Below are 22,131 nucleotides of genomic sequence, written 5' to 3' on the forward strand. Positions count from 1 at the left end.
CGGCCCATTTCATTAACGAGCGTTCCCTGTAAACTTCTTGAGCACATTATTTATTCTCATCTTATTACCTTCCTTGAATCTAACAACTTTTTCAATTCATGTCAACATGGCTTCCGAAAATTTTTTTCGTGTGAGACACAGCTTCTTTCTTTCACTAATGATTTATTTCGCGCTATGGATGCTAACGTTATTGTGGATTGCATTTTTTTAGACTTTGCTAAGGCCTTTGACACTGTTTCTCACGATCTATTGCTAATTAAACTCGGTGCTCTTAATATTAACGATCAAGTATTAGGCTGGATTAAATGTTTTCTTTCCAACCGTAGTCAATATGTTTCAGTTAATGATTATGACTCACCTCTTGTTTCCGTAACCTCTGGAGTACCTCAAGGTTCTGTATTAGGTCCTCTCCTGTTTTTAATTTATATTAATGATCTTCCTAACAACGTCATCTCCCATATAAATCTTTTCGCAGATGACTGTGTGCTTTATCGTTCAATTACTAATCCCTCTGATGAAGCATGTTTGCAATCAGACTTGGACGCAATTTCTTCATGGTGCAGCGAATGGCTCATGACGCTTAACACCACTAAGTGCAAACATCTGCGTATTTCCAGCCGTCCTCCTGAATACACCCCTCGCTATCTTCTCAATAACTCTCTCCTATCACCTATCTCATCGTACAAATATCTTGGTATTCACTTAACACACAATCTGTCCTGGAAAATGCACGTGAACTATATATGCAACCAGGCTAACCGCACGCTCGGATTCTTACGGCGCCATTTCACAGCTTCTAATAGCACCGTTAAGCTTCATATGTATAGGACATTAATAAGACCTAAACTAGAATATGCTTGCTCCATTTGGGATCCTAATCAGATAACTTTAATTAACACTTTAGAGTCTGTTCAAAATCGCGCCGCCCGCTTTATTGTTTCAAATTATTCCCGAACAGCAAGCGTATCTGCAATGAAATCTGCACTTGGTCTTCCCATTCTTTCTCTGCGCCGTAAATATTTTCGCTTATGTCTTTTCCACAGAATTTATTATACCAACCCTATTCTCAAAGATAAGCTACTCCTCCCTCCATCTTATATATCTTCACGCATTGACCAACTTCAAGGTAGGAATACCGCAATGTCTAACTAGGCTTTGCATAAACTCATTTATTCCTCGAACTGGAAATGACTGGAACCATCTCCCTGCCTTCATCGCTGCCATCACCGACGTCAACAAATTTAAGGAAACTGCCGCCGATTTTGCATGCCCCTCCTCTCTGTAATGCCTCTGGCCCTGAGAGTACTGAAATAAATAAATAAATAAATAAATAAATATGTAGTCGTAAATGGCGAACAATCTGCAATAACTGATGTTACATCAGGGGTACCTCAGCGGTCAGTTCTGGGGCCCCTTCTATTCCTACTTTATATAAATGACAATAATGAACACCTACAATCACATATTAGGCTATTTGCAGATGACTGCATATTATACCGTAAAATTACCTCTTAAAGTGACTGCTTTGTAATTTAAAACGACTTATATGCCATACATCCGTGGTGTGAGCGATGGGAAATGAAACTGAATCTTAAGAAAACGGTGTGCTTGAGGTTCTTCAGGAAAACAAAATTCAGGAAAATTTGAATACACGACAAACTGCTCTCGGTAAAAATGGTATGTGGATACCTAGCCGTTTACTTTTGCCCCACTTTATCATGGAATCGACACATGGATTATACCGTAAGCAAAACTTGTCGAAGCTTCGGATTTTTATGACGAAATGTACGTGCGTTTGCACAACAAACCCGGGAATTACTACTGTATTTTCCGGTCTATAAGTCGCACCTTTTTATAAGATGCACCCCCCTCAAAACGGCAGTTTTTCCGGAAAAAAACTTATATAAGATGCACCTGTTCGTTTGGTAAGCGATAAAAAAAAAAGTGAAGTTTTACTCTGTGAACGCGGGTCACGCGTAAGCGTATGGGTGCCATATATTTCCACTCCAGGCACATTTCTGCCATCCTGGTTGCCGCGATGCACCGTATACATTTGTCCAAGGGCATTAACATTGTCCCTACGCGCCGTATGCTGTATGTGCGAGTGAAAGCATATGACGGTGAGCCGCACAAGAGAGGAAAGCTCCGCAGAAGGACGGGGGGGGCTTGCACTCTGGTAGCAACTGCGTAGTTTGCGCAGCGGCGCGCGCCGTATCTTGACAGCGATCTGCAGAAGTCGGTCAATTCGTGGTCAGCCTGCCACCGCTTGCGTTGCTGCTCCGTCCTTATCGCACGGCACTTGGGAACTCGATCACAAGATCCCGGCACCTCGATAGCGCACACAGAACCCGTAGCAATTAAGTCAACGAGCACGCTTCACATGGCTATTACATTGAATCCGATTTTGACGGCAGTTTTCTCCCCCCCCCAAAAAAACTTACATAAGCATAAGTGCAGATCTTACGTACAATTTATATACCATATTTTTTGGTGTATAAGACGCGTTTCTTTTCTGAATTTTTCATTGGTGCGTCTTATAGAACCGTTCTATAAGACGCACCAACAAAAAATTCAGAAAAGAAACGCGTCTTATACACCAAAAAATATGGTATATAAATTGTACGTAAGATCTGCACTGGAATACACGTGCTGTGTGTGGGACCCTTGAACAGTAACTAACAAAGAAAGACTAGAACTTCAGTCCATGGAGGCAAGATGTGTACAGCCGTCCAAATCTCTAACTAGCGTGCGCGAGCAACGACTTTCTGTGTGCCAGCACCTTAAATTAGGAACAAACTTACAAATGACTATGCTATGTTCACGAGCTTTATGAGCATTAGTTAACCTTGGCCATTTCGCAAGTTCGTTCCATCGTAACGCACTGGACAGCAGAAAAAAATGCATTTAGATAAGCTAGCTAAAGATTTGACCAGCTATGCTTCATATACCAACGTATGACAGGCAGTTTAGTGCAACGAAATCTAAGGCGATGCTAAAATGGGAATCTCTGCAGCGCTGAAGAGTGTCATTTCAAGTGAAGCTTTTACACAGCATATATCATTTGCATACTCGAATTCCCCGTGACGTATACATTAACCAGCCTCAATACATATAAGCACGCAAAGACCATGAACACAAGATGAGAGAATACAAATGTAATACATCGGCCTTTAGCAGCTCTTTTTTCCTAGGAACCATCAGTCAGTGGAACCGACTACCTTCCTCAGTGTACTAACAAGTTCTTTTCTGCATTACATTCTTTTGATCACTAAGGTTTGATAAATATCGCGGATATGTCTGACAATCACCATGACCTATACAGAATCCTGGTTGCAAATGATGTTTTCCTTTAGTGCTTCTTTTTCACCTTGTTGAACTGTACAGTAAAAGCTTGTTAATTCAGATTTCACGGGACCGAAAAAAATGTCCGAATTAACCAATGTCGAATTATCGAGGGTATCAAGAAAACAATAAACAAATGCTTACTACGTCAACATGCTCTTATTTGCAGTATGAAACAGCAAATTATGTTTTTATTTTGCATAAACGCAATGCGGAAGCTGCAATTCTCGTCATCTCACGACTGATTAGAGCTCGCGGCGGTGAAGCTCTCGCGACTTCCTTCACATCGCGGCCGCGGCGCGCGTCTTCATCTGAGACGCGCTTTTCACTAGCACGTGCGCATCCCGTTTATTTTTTCGCCAATGTCGCCGGATCGCCGCCCATCGCGAAGTAGACGGTGCTCTTTATCCTCGAAAGCTTTGCACTGAGTAAAAACGAAAGTATTGTTTGCCACAACCGCGGCCGCTCTCAACGCGATCATGCACGGCAACCTTGCGGTTCTGAAGGCGCGCGGCCAAAGCACGCAGAGTCAAACCGAAACTACCGTTTGCTGCAACTGCGGACGAAACCGTGGTCGATATCAACGCGATCATGCATGGCGACTACCGAGTTATGAAGGCATGCGGCCGACGTGCGTACCGAGTCAAAACGAAACTACTGTTTGCCGCAACCGCTGCGGACGGAATCACGGCCGCTATCGAGACGATCATGGATGGTGACTACACAGTCATGAAGGCACGCGGCCAACGCGGTGCTATGCACGGCGGTAAACGCAAGCTTTAGAGGCACAAATAGGCACGAAGCCTTCCGGCGTTGTTGTCATTCCAGTATGATTTTTAGTGATGACAACAGCGATGCGAACTCCGTCGCTTCGTTTCGGTGGACGCTAACATTGTTTTGGCTCTCTTATGTCGCAGATTAGCGGCGCTTCGCCAGCCTCAGCGCAGTTGGCGCAGTCCATTCATGTTTCGGAGGGTGGTGTGGCTTACAGAACTATAGGCACGGACCATTCGTGTTCGGAGGGGCGGAAGGGCACCGGGACAGAGGTGCGCGAGGCTGGCGATGCGGAGAAGGATGGAAAACAACGCGCGGCGGCGTCGAATGGCTCAAATTTCTTTTCTTTTTTTCTTTTCAAGGAGTTCGTATTCCATTCCCTGTCGGCACGCACACTGAGTGAAAACGAAAGTACTTTTTGCCGGAACCGCTGCAGATGAAACCGCGGCCGCTATCAACGCGATCACTCACAACCGCTGCGGATGAAACCGCGGCCGCTATCAACGCGATCACGGATAGAGACTACGCAGTTTTGAAGGCACGCGGCCAACGCGGTGCTATGCGCGCCGGTAAACGCAAGAATAAAAGCTTTAAAGGCGCAAATAGGCACGAAGCGTTCTGGCGTTGCTGTCATTCCCGTACGATTTCCACTGATGGCTATGGCGATGCGAACTCCGTCGCTTCGTTTCAGTGGACGCTAACGCCGTTATGGTAGAGTTATGGTAATTTTAACGCCGTTATGGTAATTTTAATTTATCTTTCTACTTATGGCTTGTTTGCGTCGCACATTTGCAGCGCACCGCGCTCGCCGAGCACCGAGAGTTGTCCGAATTAACCGATGTGCGGCCAAATACGTCCGAATTAACGAGAGTTTCATTGCATTAAATAATGCAAACGCCTGCCGGGACCAAGGGACGTGTCCGAATTAACCGATCTTCCGAATTAACGAGGGTCGAATTAAAGAGCTTTTACTGTACCTTGTATCACAACCGTATTTTGTTGCAACTTATTCTTCGCTTTGTTCTTTGCCTTTTCATTATGAATCTTTATCATTGTGCATGTGACACCTGCACTGTGGCTGCGTCTGACGTGGCTGTGTGCGTATGCGTATAATAATGTCTGTTTTTCATGTACCCGAATTTGTGTAAACCTGCAATTTTTATACTTGTTTTTCTTCTGTACTCCCCCCCCCCCCCCCCCCACTGCAATGCCTGAATGGGTGCTGTGGGTACTAAATACATAAATAAAGGCGATTTTGGTGAAAGCATGTGTCACATCAGTGCTCAAGGGTGTAAAAGCACTTTCGTCTAGCTAAGAGTGTACCACTATTGTCAATTTAGAGCAGCTTTGTAGGAGGGGCCTCCCTGTCTGAGCAGCTTTGCTTTATGAAATGCTGGGGTAAAGTTCTTTATTAAAGCAGGGTGTATATTGGCCAATTTCTCTACATTCAATGGTCAGCTACATGTAATTTTAATTTATCTTTCATTTCCAGAAAGGCAGTAACTCCAGAAAAGGTCAACGTGGGAAAGCATAATAGAGTTCCTGTTTCCGCAAGGAAAAGGTGCCAAGTGGGTACACGATGACATGTCACAAACGTTGGGTGGCCCCATCAGTTTTACAGTTGTCATTTTAACCCTTTTTTGTGCCAACCTCTCTCAGAAAACCACTAATATTTCTGAAATTTTTCTATGTGAACAGCTTTCACTGTTGCAATATCAGCAGTTAATTTGTTATTTTCTCTTGCTTATTACTGTCACTTATTTCTTCACGTTTTTAAACTGCACGTGGGCAAGGCCACAGAAACAGTGTATACGAAGCACAATAGTTCTGGAAACGGAAGTCAAGTGTGGTTTTGTGTCCATGAGCCGCGTTATTGCTGGCAGAACGTGGAAAAGAAAGCATGGAGGCAAAGTGTCTTTGTTGAGCTGCGTCCATGCCAGAGGATCTAAGCTTTTCTCACCATCATTAGTAGTAAATTGAAGCTTTGAACACGACTCGCTAGAGTTTTCCAAGTCTAACTGTTTACTTGAGAGCAAGAGAACCTGCAATTCCAGCACTGAAAAAATACGGCCGCTATCGCTGCAAGCTGCCTCACTCCTTGCCTCCCTTTTCAAAAGCCCAGAAGACTTTGTTTCTGCCCACTGTGCCTTCAAAGAATCGCGGAACCTGGTGCTATTTAGTAGCTCGGCATTCGCACCAACAGGACGACACTTGCGTGCAAATCAGTAGGTGAAATCGCCCTTGGCACAGAAAGTGAGACCACCCAGTGCAAGGAGGCCCGCCTTCCATCCGTGACATCACCACGAAGGATATCAGCCAAGGCTATTGCTGCTTATTATGGGTGTATGGATATCAATAGCATTCTTCGTATAGAGCGCATGCCTTCAGAGAACCCTCGGGGAGGCCACTTATAAAGCCTACTTTAGGCCAACACTCGAGTTTGTGGAACCAGTCAGAAAGCAAAAAGAACAAAGAACTTGGCGAACACCATAAATGTCTCCGCTTCAAGCTCTCATATGCAATTTATGAATCTCCATTATGCCCCCTGCATTAATGCCAGTTGGCGTTGTGGGCGTTGATTGAATAAAGAACAAGAACACACGAAAGAGTGGGTGCCACTGTCCGCAACAACTTGGCGTAAATATTGCACAGTTGTCCGAAGTGATGCAACACCAGTTGTTCGTGCAGCAAGGCGTATACCCCTGGCATTGCGACAACCTCTTTGATAGGAACTTGATCGTATGGAAATGGCGGCATCATCCAAAGGGCCCAAGAACTAACAGACAGGACAGCCCCTTGGTCATTGTAAAGAAAAAAGATGGTAAATTATGCATATGCACGCATCTGAAACCCATTAACAAGAGTTTGAAACACGAGCACTACCAAATACCTAAGCGAGAGGACGTTGAGGCTGAATTGGCTGGAGCCTTGACAATTCCACTAGATCAGGCCACATTTGGCAGGTCCTTTGGGTGCTGCCATTTTCAGAGACTGGCATAGCCTCAGTGCCAGAAGCCTTTCAGAAAACGCTGAGTGAAATTTTTGATCTGGGGCGCCCCTAAAAAGCACCCAGATCACCTGTCAGAAATGCTATGCAACAGGCCAGGTCTGACTTTTAACTCTGCCAAGTGCTAGTTTGGCTTGACTGAAGTCGAGTTCTTAGGTGACATCACAAGATGGCATAAGGCCCAGCCCGCCTCTCAGCAAATCATTTACAGAAATGTCGGGCCCAGCAGATAAGTCTGCTGTTCACAGGATGCTTGGCATATTTTGGAAAGTACATACCCAACATAGCCGACGAAACAAAACTGCTGCGCAGTCTCATAAGAAAAGAAGCAGTGTTCGAATGGTCAAAAAAGCATGCCTATGAATGGAAAGTGAACTGCTAAGTCTGTTGTGGCTATTTTTTACCCCAACAGAGAGGCAAAGATAACAGCAGATACATCTAACTGCTGATTAGGTTCGGCTCTCTTGCAGCGTCACGACGAGTGGAGACCCGTTGCTTATGCGTTCCGGATTATGACAAATGCGCAATGCAGATTTAAAAGGAAGCAATGGCAATTACTTTTGCATGCAAGAAATTTCATTACTTTGTTTATGGCCGTAAGATTTGAATTGAAACCGATCACAAGACACTGATTTCCATAGCATCCAAAGGAATCGCAGACAAGCCAACTCAACTTGAGCGTTTCTTCTTGCGATTACTAACTTACGATTTCAAACCTGAATTTGTGCCAGGGAAACAGCTTCTCCTAGCTGACATGTTATCAAGGTCATCGCCAATCGGCTACAAGGACATAGCCAGAATGACCGAGGTTCACACAACGAGCATCGTAGCAGAGATGGTAAACAAGCATGGAATGTAGTGCAGATGCAAAGCGTCATTGGCACCCACGAAACAACTATATGGAAGGTGAAATAAAACAATTCTTTTCTGAACATCATTTGTTAAAGGCCCAAGGGGTAGTGATCCTAAAATTAATGAGGCAAGAAATACAAAAACGCATCCACGTAGGCCACTAGTGGATGAGCAAATGCAAAGCAAGAGCCCGGCGGTTGTTGTTCTGGCCAGCACTTGGTTCGGATATAGAAAAAATGTTGCATAGCTGTTTGGTGTGCGTCAAATATGCCTACAGCCCTCCTCTGTTGCTCAGACCAAAAGCCAGGCATGCATGGTACAGAGTGGGCGTCGACCTTTCCAATATGGAGGGTATTCATACCTGTGTTGGGCGCACTTTCCAAAGTTGAGAAGCTCAGTGATACCACTGCAAGCACAGTTATTGCAAAACTGAACGCAGTGTTTTCAAGATTTCAATGGGCCTCAATTTTCTTCTCATCAATTTGCTCTGTTTGCAGCTAGGTGCGACTGTAAGCATGTCACATCAAGCCCCGCCAAGAAGGGGTTTCAGATACAGGGGAACCAAGGAAGGCTTGGGTTGCTGGGCTTCTCGCCACTGGAAGGCTTCCCAGGCTAGACGGCTCACCTTCCGGACTCCATGAGGCAGCTGAGTGTTCAAACACATGTAGTTCCACCAAAGATGTCTACTCGACAAAGGTGATAGGATTATAGGCATGGAGTGGACTCGTAGGGCCCAGATTCTGGGAGCGCCAGCCACAAGATCGTGCCATGTGGTCACGGAGGATAACCAAGCGTGGCGGCACAACAGACTTCAGAAAACAGAAGAGCCCTTTCGCAGTGAGATCTTGGAAAATGAGGATTCGGACAGAGAGGACTTTTCCAAGCCAGAGTTGTCACTGCCTGGGGATAGTCAGCCTAATCAAAACCAGCCACAGCGCCTATTTCAGTGCTGCCCACCCAGGGTCAAGACCACCAAGGCGCCCGGTGACCAGCCAGCACGACATGCCTCCAACAATCAACGCAGCAATTCTGGCGACCAGACCAAACGACACAAACTTCAACCAGGTTTCATAATTAGGGCTTTCTTAAGTTACAGAAAAGGAAATGCATCGTACTTGTCAAGTCTACCCAATTTACGTGTGCACCGACCGATAAGTACAAGTGACTGCGCAAGTGACTACAATCACACGTGGCTGTCTTTGCCACATCTGTAGGACTAATACAAAATGCCTGTTTCAATAAACATTCCTCCGTTGGCTTCAATCCATGTAGCTACACTCGTCATGTGACAGCCCATCCAAGCTGACCTTCTGTTCCTCAATCTCAAAGAATACCCAAATGGACAATGATTTGGGAGTGGCAACTAATGCTGCAAATGAGCAGTTACATCAGCAGCATTGCAAGGGCTTATCGGAAGGTGCAGGACAGATGTCGCACTGGCTCCCTGGGTCTGGCACTTACAGCTTGCCATCTTAGTAATTTGTTTCTGGATGAGGCTCAATGCGTTATCCGCAACCCCTTACATTCCTATTACTTCAACTTCACACTTTTAAGAAAATATATTCACTGAAGGCTACAGAATACAGAGACAGTGCATGGACAAACATCCACTTGTCATGCACTCGACATTTAGCAACAAGGTGCACCAACCAACCCAGCTCCAGTGGTTCACAGCCAACAGAAAACTCAGACTCACATTGAAGGCCAGCTTCTCTAGGAAATGCGACACTCCACTTGGGTAAGGAGCCTCGTACCGTGATCCTGAATCGATGACAACTGCAATGAGAAAGATTTACATGATAAAAGCTTTTTTACATAATTATACCTAAAGTCTACACAACACAGTTGACTTCCGCTAATTCGACCCTGACGGGACCGATGACATTGATATAATTATCTGGCGGGTCGAAACAAGATGAAAAAAAAAATGCCAACATCTCAGATTCATTCGGCAGTATGTGCTTGACGTTTCATCCGCCTCCCAATCAAACGCGCGCCAACTTTCTAGTTGTCCAAAGTAGAAAACTTACACAGAAATGACTTAAAGCTCCTAACCAAAATAGAAATCTAACGCGCACCCAATTTTTGGAAAGGCAGCTGGTTTTCTAAAGTCAGCTTCACCACATGGTTTTTAAAGGGCCTCTCACCAGGATTGGCCATTTTTAACAAACAAGCGTACTTGATACATGACGTATCTGCAAAGTATTGCAGCACTGCGCACCACGAGAGCAGCACAAATTTCCAAGCCAAACGCCGCACTTCCTTCACTCCCAGCCTCGGTCACCCATGCGTGCTTCATCACTTACCACGACTAATCGTCCAAAGTGGAAGGCGCAAGAAAGGAGGCGGAGCTTACGCTGTGGTACGTCCCTCGGCTCCGGTATGGGCAGAGAGTTGGCAGTGATGCTTGCGTCCTAGCGGCATGACGACAGGACAGTTGATTCCTCTCTTCCACTAACAAACCAATTTCGACAAAACGCTACTTCCAGCCTATAACCACAATTTGCAATGGGGCCTGGCCCCTTTCAAGTCAGCTTCACCCCAATCCATGTTATGCGGTAAAGCACACAAACGCTGCAAAGGTGGTTTTGCATCCGCGCAGGCAAATTCGGCCCAATTTCCTTGGAAAACAAAAGGAACCCATTAGAATCGGGTAAATACCATAATCAGTCATTGGGAGCTACCGTTATTGCTTGAAAATCTTCCTAGGACAGGACAAAAATACCGTAGTCGTTCTTGACGGGAGATGACGTGCTCAACACCCTAGCTGTCCTCTAAGCTCCATTGAGAAAGACACTGCCACTAAAGAGGTTATCATTGGGATCACCGTATGGGTCAGGCACGTGTGTGCAGACTGGTAAAGTTCGAATTATGCAGCAAATGCCAATTTTAGGATCGAACTAATGAATCTTTGCACACATAGAAATGCATATACACCAGCCGGGGCCTTCGGTTGGGATCGCATCAACTGAAATATCTAATTAACCGGAGTCGAATTAACTCAAGTCTACTGTAGTTGCTTCAACTGCTGACACTGCGACAATTACATTATTTACCATACCACAAATACTGAATTTCGTCATTGTGACATACCCTTAATTTTCAGAGTGACAAATGACAACTACAACTCTCATGGTTCCAAACACGCACCCTCTGATCAGTGCGGAAAAAAAAATTTTGTCTGTCCAAGTAATGCACAAAAACGGCAGGGTCTTTTACGTGCATATTGTATGTTTCATGGCAAACTTTTTTTTATGCAGGCCTGCACACTTTCACATTGGCGGCAGGTAAACAAAAATTAGTCAGTCATTCAAGACAAACAAAATAGCAGCTCCTTTGTACAAACACTACACGTAGACCAAGTACACTTCACTGCATTTTTGGTTTCATTTACCGAGTGCCCTCTGCTCACAGCACATTGCAAGCAGTGCTGCAGCCTGGTTGCAATGGGACAACTGAGATCAACTGAGACCCAAATGATTTCAGTTGTCCAAGATCTTTTGTTCTGTAGTGTTTGTGTTGACACCGTCCTCACTGTCCTCTTCATCGGCCTGCTTCATCCAAGGATTACAAGACAATCGAATCATGGACTGCAAGAAAATGGGTGCCCCACAAGCCATCACTGCTCTTAGCACTCACACTTACTGATGTAGTGGCTGTGGAGATGGGTTTGCACAAGGCTTACCCTACGAGCGACGGTCAGGAAAGGGCATGACGCTCCTCCACTCCGCACGCACAAAGGCGCTACGGCAGGGTTCGTCGACTCTCCGACACGGCGCAGAGAAGGCTCTGGAGTCAGATCGCCAACAAACACGGGTTTATTCACCCAAGGTACAGCTCAGTGCTACAGTCACGGCGCTTACGGACCAAGGCTCGCTGCAAGACCGATCGAGTACGCGCGCCTGCTGCGTTAGGGCTAACCGGGTAGCGGTCCGCCAAGCGCGATAACGACGAGTCGCGAGAACAAAGGTCTCATGTAACCACCTCGTTGCGTGCCTGTGAGCCTCTCTCGTGGCGAGGAAGCGCTCAGCGGACGAGAGCTCGGGTGGAGAGGGTGCCCGGGGGCCGCCGCGCGGGAGGCCAATCAGGGCGCGTCCCGGTGACGTGTCTCGCGGGGCAAGTCCAATTCCGGGGGGGAGAAGCACGGTTTGCGCGGGAAAGTAAGTCCGGCGCGCTAGCCGTGTCCGCCATGTTGCCGTTACGGCGGCGGTTCCCGGGGATCGAGCTAAGCGCCACGCGCGAGCTGGGGGACGAGGCGCGGGAAGGCACCTCGATCCCCACATGGCGGAGTTAGTTGAGCATCCATTTTCAAGATGAAATGTGTCGCAACGCTCACTGTATCATGGAGTTCAAACGTAAAAACAAAAGCTTTATTCTCTGAAATCTTGAGTTAGCCTTAGCAGAGAAAAATAGATTGCAAATACCATAAATGTCACAGACGAGACAGCTTTGGAAGGAAGAGAAGGAGAGCTCAATCTCCGGCTTGAAAAGGCAAGAATGAGAAGTGACCCAGCAAGATGTTTAATTTGTAACCTAGCATGATAATAAGGATCTCCTGTAAGTCCTTTCATTTGAGGGACTAGTACTACAATGTTTGGAGGTATTTACTGCACACTACAGTAAAACCTCGTTAATTCGACCCTCGTTAATTCTGAAAATGAGATACTAATTCGAACATGTCCTTTGGTCCTGGCAGGCGTATGCATTATTTAATGCAATAAAACTCTCAATAATTCGGACGTATTTGATCGCACATCGGTTAATTCGAACAAATCCCCGAGCTCAGTGAGCATGGAGCGTCGCAAATGTGCGGCGCCAAATAGCAAAAACGGTGCACCCACCAAAACGAAGCGGCGGAGTTCGTATTGCCACGGCCATCAGTAGAAATCGTACCTGAATGACAGCAACGGCGGAATGCTTCGTGCTTATTTGTGCCTTTAAAGCCTCTATTCTTGCGTTTACTGCCGCGTATAGCACCACGTTGGACACGCGCCTTCATGACTGCGTAGTCGCCATCCATGATCGCGTCGATAGCGGCCGTGGTTCCTTCCACAGCGGTTGCGGCAAACAGTAGTTTCGTTTTGACTCGGTGCAAAGTTGTCGAGGATGAAGAACACTGTCTACATCACGATGGGCAGCGACCTGGCGACACTGGTGAAAAAATAATCGGGATGTGCACGTGGCAGTGAAACACGTATCTCAGATGAAGGCGCATGCCGTGGCCGCGCTGTGAATGAAGTCGCGACGCCTTCGCCGCTATGATCGCTAATCAGTCACGAGATGACTAGAATTGCAGCTTTCGCAATGCTTTAGTGCAACATAGAAACAGGATTTGCTGATTCATTCAGTAAATAAAAGCGTGATGACGTAGTAAGCACTTGTTTATTGTTTTCGTGATACCCTCGATAATTCGACATTCGGTTAATTCGAACATTTTTTTCGGTCCCATGAAATCCGAATTAACGAGGTCTTACTGTATTATACTCGGCGACAGCTTTTCTTGACAGCACTGTGGAAGCTACAGAGCCGAACCGCCTGCATGCGCACGCCAGGAAATAGTACCTGTTTTATTTTCTGATTCTAAGAGTTACTTGGCCCAAATAAATAATACTTTCTTAATTATAAATATTGAACAAGTATGGGCAGCTGTTGATGGAAAGAAAGTTAGTGTGCGCCTTAATTTTTTTTTCTTTTTTATTTCTTGGACGGCACCACGTTTTTGGCACCGCCTGCTGGTGGCTTGGCGTCCCCGGTGCCGGCGGTACCGTGTGTGGCCACAAACTCTCCTTTTCATTCTACGAGGAGGCTATACTCTAAATGTGACAAGAAGTTGGTCTCCAAACAAACCAAGCAGGAATGTTTATGCTGGAGTAAGGTGCCGTCAGCCCGAGCTGTCGACGAATACGTTTTGCTAAACACACTAGCCCTGCGAGCTAGCGAAAACCGAAACTGGAACTGAAATCGGCTGCAAGCTGCCGGACTACTTACGCAGTAACACAAATGTGCGGAGGCCCCGCCTCCGTAGCCTTCGCTCCAATGTCAAGAAAAGCTGTCGCCGAGTATAGCCTGACAGTCCAACATATGAGGTTGTAATAGCCAAACAATCGAGAGGAGGGCACATTTTTGGGAACCTAGCAGCACACAAAGCACGATGGAAGACACAACAACATTGGCACCACATCCTTTGCAGCTGTTTTTGTGCAAGTGGGCTAGTTGGTCACACATGGCAGGAGCACTTGGTTCCTGGTTATTAAATTGTAAATAATTGTAAATTAATGTTTTCCCTGTAACAATATCTTGGAGATACATGTCAAGTGGCCACCAAGACATCTTGGCATTTCGTTTAGCTGCTGAAGCATGGTAAAACCAGTCCACAACTGTGCAGCAGCTTCCAGTGATGGGTGTGCTTAGTAGTCCCACTCACCGCCCACGGTGCAAAACTGGCCAAACTTGTTCTGCGAGGCCACCCGGAGTCCATTGTTGAGGGTGGTGACCTCCGTAGCATGGTCATGAGCCGAGGGCACAGCATACACCGGCTTGGGAAAGCCTGGCAGCGGCTGGGACAGCGGCACCCGGGTTATCTGCTCGGTGGTTGGGACCGTAGTGGACAGTGGCCGCCGGCTGCCACAGTGCCTGCTAGGGAGAGCACAGGGCGTCGGCACTACATGTTGGCACATTTCCCACCACCACACCATTCTTTATGAGAAGTGCCTGAAATGGTTGTTTGTAGCTTGCCAACTTACTATGCCCAGCCCATAATTTTCAACAATTACCAACAGTAAGCTGCAAGTCAAGTGCACTATCAGATTTAAACAAATCATGTGTTCATCATAATGGTACTGTCAAGCCTGGTTATAATGAAGTGATCAGGACTAGAAATGAACATCGTCAGTATTTCATTAAAAGCAGAGATGTCTTGTATGAGCCATAGCAACATGGGACAAGCACTGCGACAACGCAGGAGCTCATAGAATGTTTACTGGCACAAAGCCGCACTGGACAGTGGCGATATTCTGTTGAAGACCGGGATGATCAGTCCCAAGGGGCTGCGGCCACATGGTTGAGTGGCCCTTGTAGCACTCCCTGGGGAGTCTCTTCAGATTCCGTCTTCACAACTTCTCTCATTTCGATCATGCAGTCATGCCTGATATTATCTTTTGTCCTTACGGCATTTAGACAGTAAGTGATTCACTAAATCTTACATCATCATCTGGTGTCAACGAAATAAACGCAAAAATGCTGGAAAACACCAAAACAATTGTGAGAGCAATTTTATGTGCTATTTTTCAGCAATCTGCCATCAGGAGCGGTGCGGGAAGACTGGCAAGATTGTTCCAGTCCTTAAAAAAGGTCCTCCATCGTTGTGCAGTAGTTATTGCCCCATTTCACTCACCAGTGTTTGTTGCAAACTAATGGAACATGTTATTTACTCTCAGATTGTAAACTTTTTAGTATCCAATAACCTATTTCATCCTGCTCAACATGGCTTTCGTGAAGGTGTTTTATGTGACACCTCAACTAGCTTTATTTTTTCATGATCTAAGTTCTAACCTTGACTTGAACGTACCTGTAGATGCCCTTTTCTTAGACTTTGAAAAGGCATTTGACAAAGTTCCACACCAACGGCTACTCCTAAAACTTTCCCGTCTCAACATTAATCCATTTGTACTAGAGTGGATGCATAGCTATCTCACTAACTGGCAGCAGTTTGCATTTGCTAATATGCACTCATCAAAACGATCTCCTTTACTTTCAGACATACCACAAGGCACAGTTCTCGGACCCTTTCTAATTTACATTAATGACCTTCCTACTGAGATCTCTTCTCACATTCAATTGTTTGCAGATTATTGTGTAATTTATCGACGCATAACTAATGCTTCAGATATGCCCTTGCTTCAAAATGACCTAAAACACATTGAATTATGATGTAACGAATGGCTGATGTCTTTAAATGATGACGATGATTTAATGGCCTCCCCTTTGAAACGGGGCGGTGACAAATAGTCACCGAGCCTGCAAGATATTGTCACGACTAAAGAAGACAACGAAGTGAGGGACATGAGCGCAAGCATGTCTCTCTCCGAAGAAGATAAAGTTGGCGCGGCCAATTATTCTTGGGCCTTGAATATAGAGCTTGTGTTTGTTGTTGCACCGTACTCCTGTGTGCTGTTCTTCGCGTCTTGCGACACTGGTGGAGGTGCGGGGTACTCCCTGATGCCCGGAACACTGTGCGGAGTGCAACGCCCAGTTCAAACCCGCAACCTGTTCCTACAGTGGACACTCCTATCCACCGCTGCAGTCGCCGACTGCGGGGCCTCAGCCCGGAGGTAACCCTCTTCGAAAACTCCCCACCAACCGGACCACCACCTAATGAGATGGCAACCACAGGAGCTTCTCAGGTGACTCTGCAGCAACCTCAGACTCCCGAGACATTTCATGGTGATGCTTACGAGGATGTCAAAGATTGGCTCGCGCAATACGAGCGAGTTGCCAAGGCGAATCGGTGGACTGCAGAAGAAAAATTTGCACGCATCTACTTCACCCTGGCGGACAGCGCTCGTACGTGGTACGAGAACCGGCAAGCCACAATGACTTCCTAGGATGAGTTTCGACAGCAGCTTTCAACCACCTTAGCAAACAACGATCGTCCCAATTCTGCCCAACAACTAATCGAGTCGCGCATCCAGAAACCGAATCATAGCGTTGCCATGTTTGCGGAGGACATGACTCGCCTGCTCTGCCGCGCTGACCCAAAGATGCCGGAAGCAAAAAAAAATCCGCCATCTGATGCGAGGCATAAAGGAACAACTTTTCGCCGGTCTTCTTTCCAACCCACCGACAACCGCTCCGGAATGCATCTCAGAGGCTACGTCCACTGAACGGGCACTGCAACAACGTTGCCGACACTACGATCGCCCAAACAACGCCTCAAGCAATGTTTCTGCTCTGGCTTCCGGCAATGAGTATTCGCTTCGTGAGCTCATCCAGGAGGTTGTTCGTGAAGAGATTCGCAACCTTCTTGTGACTCCACAGGAGTCAGTTGGGGCTTCTGTAGCAGAAGTTGTGTGACAAGAAATCAGGCAGGCATTCTCGTCACCCGAATCCCTACCGGACCGACGGTCTGTTAGCTACGCATCGGCTGTTTATCGTCCTCCTCCAGCAGCAGCCTACAACTCATCACCAATGGCTCCTCCTTTCAATGAGCCGCCATCCCCGCCGTACAATGCCCAGCCACTGACCTAGTGTACCTGTACAATCATCGGCCTACTTTCCTCCGCAGGCAACTGCAGCTTGGCCGCAGAGGATGCCCACAAGTCAACCACTTGTTCGCAGGACGGACATGTGGCGCACCGTCGACCGCCATCCTTTGTGCTTTTATTGTGGAGAAGCCCCCGGCCACGTTTCCTTTTTTACCCGTGTTGTGACACCGGATACCAGAGCTTTCCACCCACCTTCCCTTGAGTTCGTTTCGAAAACAGGCACAACAATGACGACATTGCTCCACAAGGACATCCATTCACTTGTCGACCCCACTCTCCTTCGCCTGCACGGAGCTCTTCGCTGCAAGGTCGCAGTTACGCTGATGTAGTCAGGGGCGGCAAGTCCCCTAGCCCTCGTCGGGAAAACTAACAGGAGCGACCTTTGGGGGTTAGGTTGCTGACCGTCGAAATGCTACAACACCCCCAACACACATGCGATCGGACAATATGCCTCTGCCGATCCCAAGGGAAGTCGTAAGTGCCGACCTCGCTGTTTTCTTAGACGGGCATCCAGTAACCGCGTTAGTAGATACTGGGGCCGATTTCTCGATAATCAGCCAGAAACTCGCCGATAGCCTTAATAAAGTCAAAACATCATGAACTGGTCCCCACACAAGAACGGCGGGAGGTCAATTGATGACCCCAACAGGCAAATGCACGGCCAGAATTGATATCGGTAGCTCGACGTTTGTGGCCACTTTTGTTACTGGAGTGCTGCAGAGACGTGATATTGGGAATGGATTCCCTGCACGAATACGGCGCTATTATAAACATTCCAGACAGGTCGGTCACGTTTTGGATGAACACAGATTCGGTCGTACCCTGTGACAATCAGCGACATGAGCATTTATGTATCTTCGATGACGATGTGACCATCCCTCTGCACTCAAGAGCTCTTGTGCCTGTAACATGCGACTGGCCAAAGTGTTCCAACATGATCGCCGAACAAATTCCTGCTCTGCTGTTTAGTCATGGCGTATCAGTTGCAAGAGTGTAGTTGACATAACTCACAGACAGACGGACGTCCTACTCACAAACTTTAGCCCTGAACGCCGGCATCTTACAAGAGGTATGGCAGTTGCATACGTGGAAGAGCTCAATGGTGTTACCGACTGCATGACTGTTGAACAAGACGATTACGCCAACCTACCGACTGTGCCTCTATCGATTCATGTCGGCCCAAGTTTGCTACCTACACAGAAAGACTCGTCGAGCTTATTGATGAGTTTCGGATCTGCTTCTCTTCGACGTCCACAGTTGGCCAAACGCCACTGACCAAACACCAAATGTAGAGCATAAAAACTGGGACGAGATATTGCTGTATGTCCCCTTTGCATACAATACGGCTCAGCAAGAGACAACGAGGATGACACCGTTCTGCCTTCCCCACGGTCACGATGTCACAACCATGTTCGACGCAATTCTGCAGCATGAACATGGATGTGATGGCGTCGAAACTGATGCTGACTACATTACTCATCGTGCTGAAGAAGCCTGACAACTTGCACACAACATATTCGTCAGCAGCAGGAGTACGATGTAGAGTGCTCAGGCTAAAGTTTGTGAGTAGGACGTCCATCTGTCCGTGAGTTATATGTCAACTACCTTTCAGAGAAACTATAAAGGTGGTACTTCGGTCCGTATAAAGTCATCTGACGTCTAACTATGAAGTCGTCTCCAAGAGCCCACATTCCTCAAGGCGTAGACGGCATACACCTGACATTGTGCACGTCGTCCGGATAAAGCCTTATTTGTCCGAATGAAATCACCCACATTCTTCAAGGCGTCGACGGCATACAACGAACATTGTGCACGTCGTCCGGATAAAGCCTTATTTGTCCGAATGAAATCACTGCAGCATATGCATGAACAGGACCTGGCATGGTCACGATAAAGCATCAGGACGATGCTTTCTTGGAAGGGAGGCTGTCACGACTAAAAAAGACATCGAAGTGAGGGACACGAGCACAAGCATGTCTCTCTCCAAAGAGGATAAAGTTGGCGCGGCCAATTATTCGTGGGCCTTGAACATAAGACTTGTGTTTGTTGTTGCACCGTAGTCCTGTGTGCTGTTCTTCGCGTCTTGCGACAATATCAGGTATGCTATACATGTTTTTTAACTAGCATTTTTGTATACATTTCATTTTTTTTTCCTTAATGAACCTTGTACCTCTACCTATGACTAAGAGATCAAATCAGGTCATATCAATCTCTTCCCTGCTTTTTTTCCACCAATACTCTAACGCCTCTTGCTTATCTTGACTGCTGACCGGATGATGCTTCCGTCCACTTTAAACCCAAGCGCTTCTGGAAGTTGTACGTTACCTACGGTTCTCACTAGGTGAATCCCTTCGCATTCCAATAGGATGTGCTGAGCGGTCTACGGATCTTTACTGCAGCATACACATGCCTCATCTAGTTCCGAATATTTGCTCCGGTACGTTTTCGTCCTTAGGCAACCAGTTCGAGCCTCAAATAGCAAGGCACTGCCCTTTGTGTTATCATACAGATTTTCCCTTCTAATTTCTTTCTTCTCATTCTTGTAAATCTCTGAGGTCCTTTGTGTTTCCATTCTTTCCATCCAATTCACTGTCTCTATTTCTCTCACTTTCTTTCTGATGATTCCTGGTTTTCTGTTTACAGTTTGAATTATCCTGTACTTGGTTGCCAATTTTCTTCACATCTTCCTCCATTCTGTGTCCACGCTTTTCAAGCACAGGTACTTGTGCACTGTAGCCGCCCATTTATTTTGATCCATGTCCCTCAGTATTCCTTTAAAACTAAATTTTGCTCTGTGCTTCTCTGACTTCAAAAGAGGCCCAACTCGTGTCACCCTGCACTGCCTCATTTGTGGTTTACCGTGGGCTCCCAAAGCCAACCGGCCTACCGATCTTTGGTTAACTTCTAACCCCGACAAGATATCCGATTTTAAGCATAGAATGGCATTTGCAAACGTTATCGCTGGCACCATTACTCCTTTAAGGATTCCACGCACTACCTCATACTTATTATGGCCCCACAGTGCTCTGTGTTTCATTACTGCTGCATTCCGCTTCACCTTTATTTTCAGATTATCTTAGTGGGTGCTTGAGTAAGTCTTTCCTTCGTTTATGTATACGCCGAGGTACTTATATCGCTTGACCATGGGTATGACTTGCTGTTAAATTGACACCACGTAATTACTCGTCTCTTCATTAAACATCATAATTCCCGATTTCTCTGTGCTAAACTTAAGGCCTAGATTTGTCGCTGCATTGCCATAGATATTCGCAAGTGCCTGCAAATCTCTCGTATTGTCTGCTAGTAGCACTATGTGGTCGGCATAGATCAGTCCAGGGACATTCTGTTGCACCATTTGTCCATTAGGCATGTAGGATCACCCTCATTCACTGTTTTCCAGTCGTCTTTCTATGCCCTTAGCATACAGCGTGAACAACAGAGACAGAGGACATCCCTGCTTCGGTCCGGCCTTGGTGAATTCCCCCCACCTCATTACCTTTTCGACCTTCCCACACCACTTGTACTCGGTTGTCTCTATATACCTCCCTCAGCAGCTCCACGAAATCGTTGTCTATGCCTTCGTGCTTCAGAAAATCCCATAACAATTCCCTGACTACGTTGTCATAGGCTCCTTTAGAAATGCCATCGATAAAGGTGTATCCTGAGCTACTGAAACCTCTATGCACTGAGTTAGTACAAACCCTCTAAGCGCCTGAACTCATTCTGACTGCTCCACCCATTTCTAATTTTATGGCTTGCATTTACTGCAACTCTGCAGCGCCCTGCCACTGGTGCAGACGAGTCGAGGGGGCACCGCGGGCGCGTCTCCAATTTCGGCACGTGTGTGTGCTCCGCAACCACAGGGCTACTCGACGGGGAACAGTGCAGGAATAGTAGTAGAGTGGGCTGTGCTTTTCAAACCCTTGATTTCTAAGTTGACTTCCACGCTGTTTCGTGAATTTCTTTTTAGTTTTTCTCACAACCTATCCATCCGGCACCTTTCTTGAGAACGCTGCCTCGTACGAACTTATTCTGACTGTGACCGCCGCAAACGCTCGGCCACTCCTTGTCGAGCAGTCATAAATAATACTGCGCAGTGACAATATGCTCCAAGGGTCGTATACTCACCCATTCAGGACATTTCGTACACCTTTCGGCAGCACACGCCAAGAACCAGACGCCATCTTGTTACACTATGCACGCACACTGGATTGATGTTCAGAACAGAAACCGAAAGTGTCTTCAAAAACAACTACAGCCGCTAGAGTGGAATGTTGACCGAACTATAGTGCCTAAATAAATATACTGGTTAGTGTACCGACCGCGGCCTTCCGGGTGGCACCTTTTGCATTGAAAGTCGGCGGCCGCCGCTAGGAGCGCTGCAGTGCGGGTGTGCGTATGCCATATAGGAGCTCTAGGTGTGCGGGTGTGTATTAAATAGACTTTAAGCGGGTAGAAATAACCAAACAGAGGTTATCTGATTGGTGGATAAAATTAAGACAGGGGTGAAATTTCACCCACCACAAAGTACAAATTATGTTAATAGTCATGGCTAGGTGGCGTATGCCACCCCCCGATTTAAAGGGTTCAGCCTCACCCATCCATCCATCCATCCATCCGTGTCCTGTTAACTTGCATGGACATATGCAAATTTAACAGGACTATTTGAGCTAGAGCAATTACTAAGGTACGAGTCGGGACAAAAGGGAACAGAAGACTTAAACCCAAGAGCTGGTGGGATGAGGAGGTTAAGAAGGCCATAGAGAAACGTCAGGAAGCATCCAGGGAACACAGATATTCAAAGCAGAGGGGTGAACCAGAAGCTGATGTAGGCAGAAAATGGAATAACTTTTTAAACTGTAGAAGGGAAGCATCCCATTTGATCAATGAGAA

At 46.6% G+C, this 22,131-nt stretch overlaps 1 protein-coding gene across 2 annotated transcripts in view; it reads right to left on the reverse strand.

The window, feature by feature from the left end:
• The window catches only part of LOC119458721 (mitochondrial-processing peptidase subunit alpha-like), a 213,121-nt gene extending 191,612 nt beyond the window's left edge, over positions 1 to 21,509 (reverse strand). Inside the window, exons 1-3 of one of the 2 annotated variants that reach the window (XM_037720576.2) lie at positions 21,367 to 21,509; positions 14,400 to 14,611; positions 9,672 to 9,751 (exon numbers count right to left, since the gene is read on the reverse strand). In XM_037720576.2, coding sequence (XP_037576504.1) covers positions 9,672 to 9,751; positions 14,400 to 14,611; positions 21,367 to 21,422 — 348 coding nt within the window. In that variant the 5' untranslated portion in view covers positions 21,423 to 21,509. The remainder of the gene's footprint in view (positions 1 to 9,671; positions 9,752 to 14,399; positions 14,612 to 21,366) is intronic. The other variant, XM_037720577.2, reaches the window with a different exon arrangement.
• Positions 21,510 to 22,131: the final 622 nt, after the last annotated feature.

This window comes from Dermacentor silvarum, chromosome 7 (assembly GCF_013339745.2).
Source record: "Dermacentor silvarum isolate Dsil-2018 chromosome 7, BIME_Dsil_1.4, whole genome shotgun sequence".
Classification (NCBI taxonomy): Eukaryota; Metazoa; Arthropoda; class Arachnida; order Ixodida; family Ixodidae; genus Dermacentor; species Dermacentor silvarum.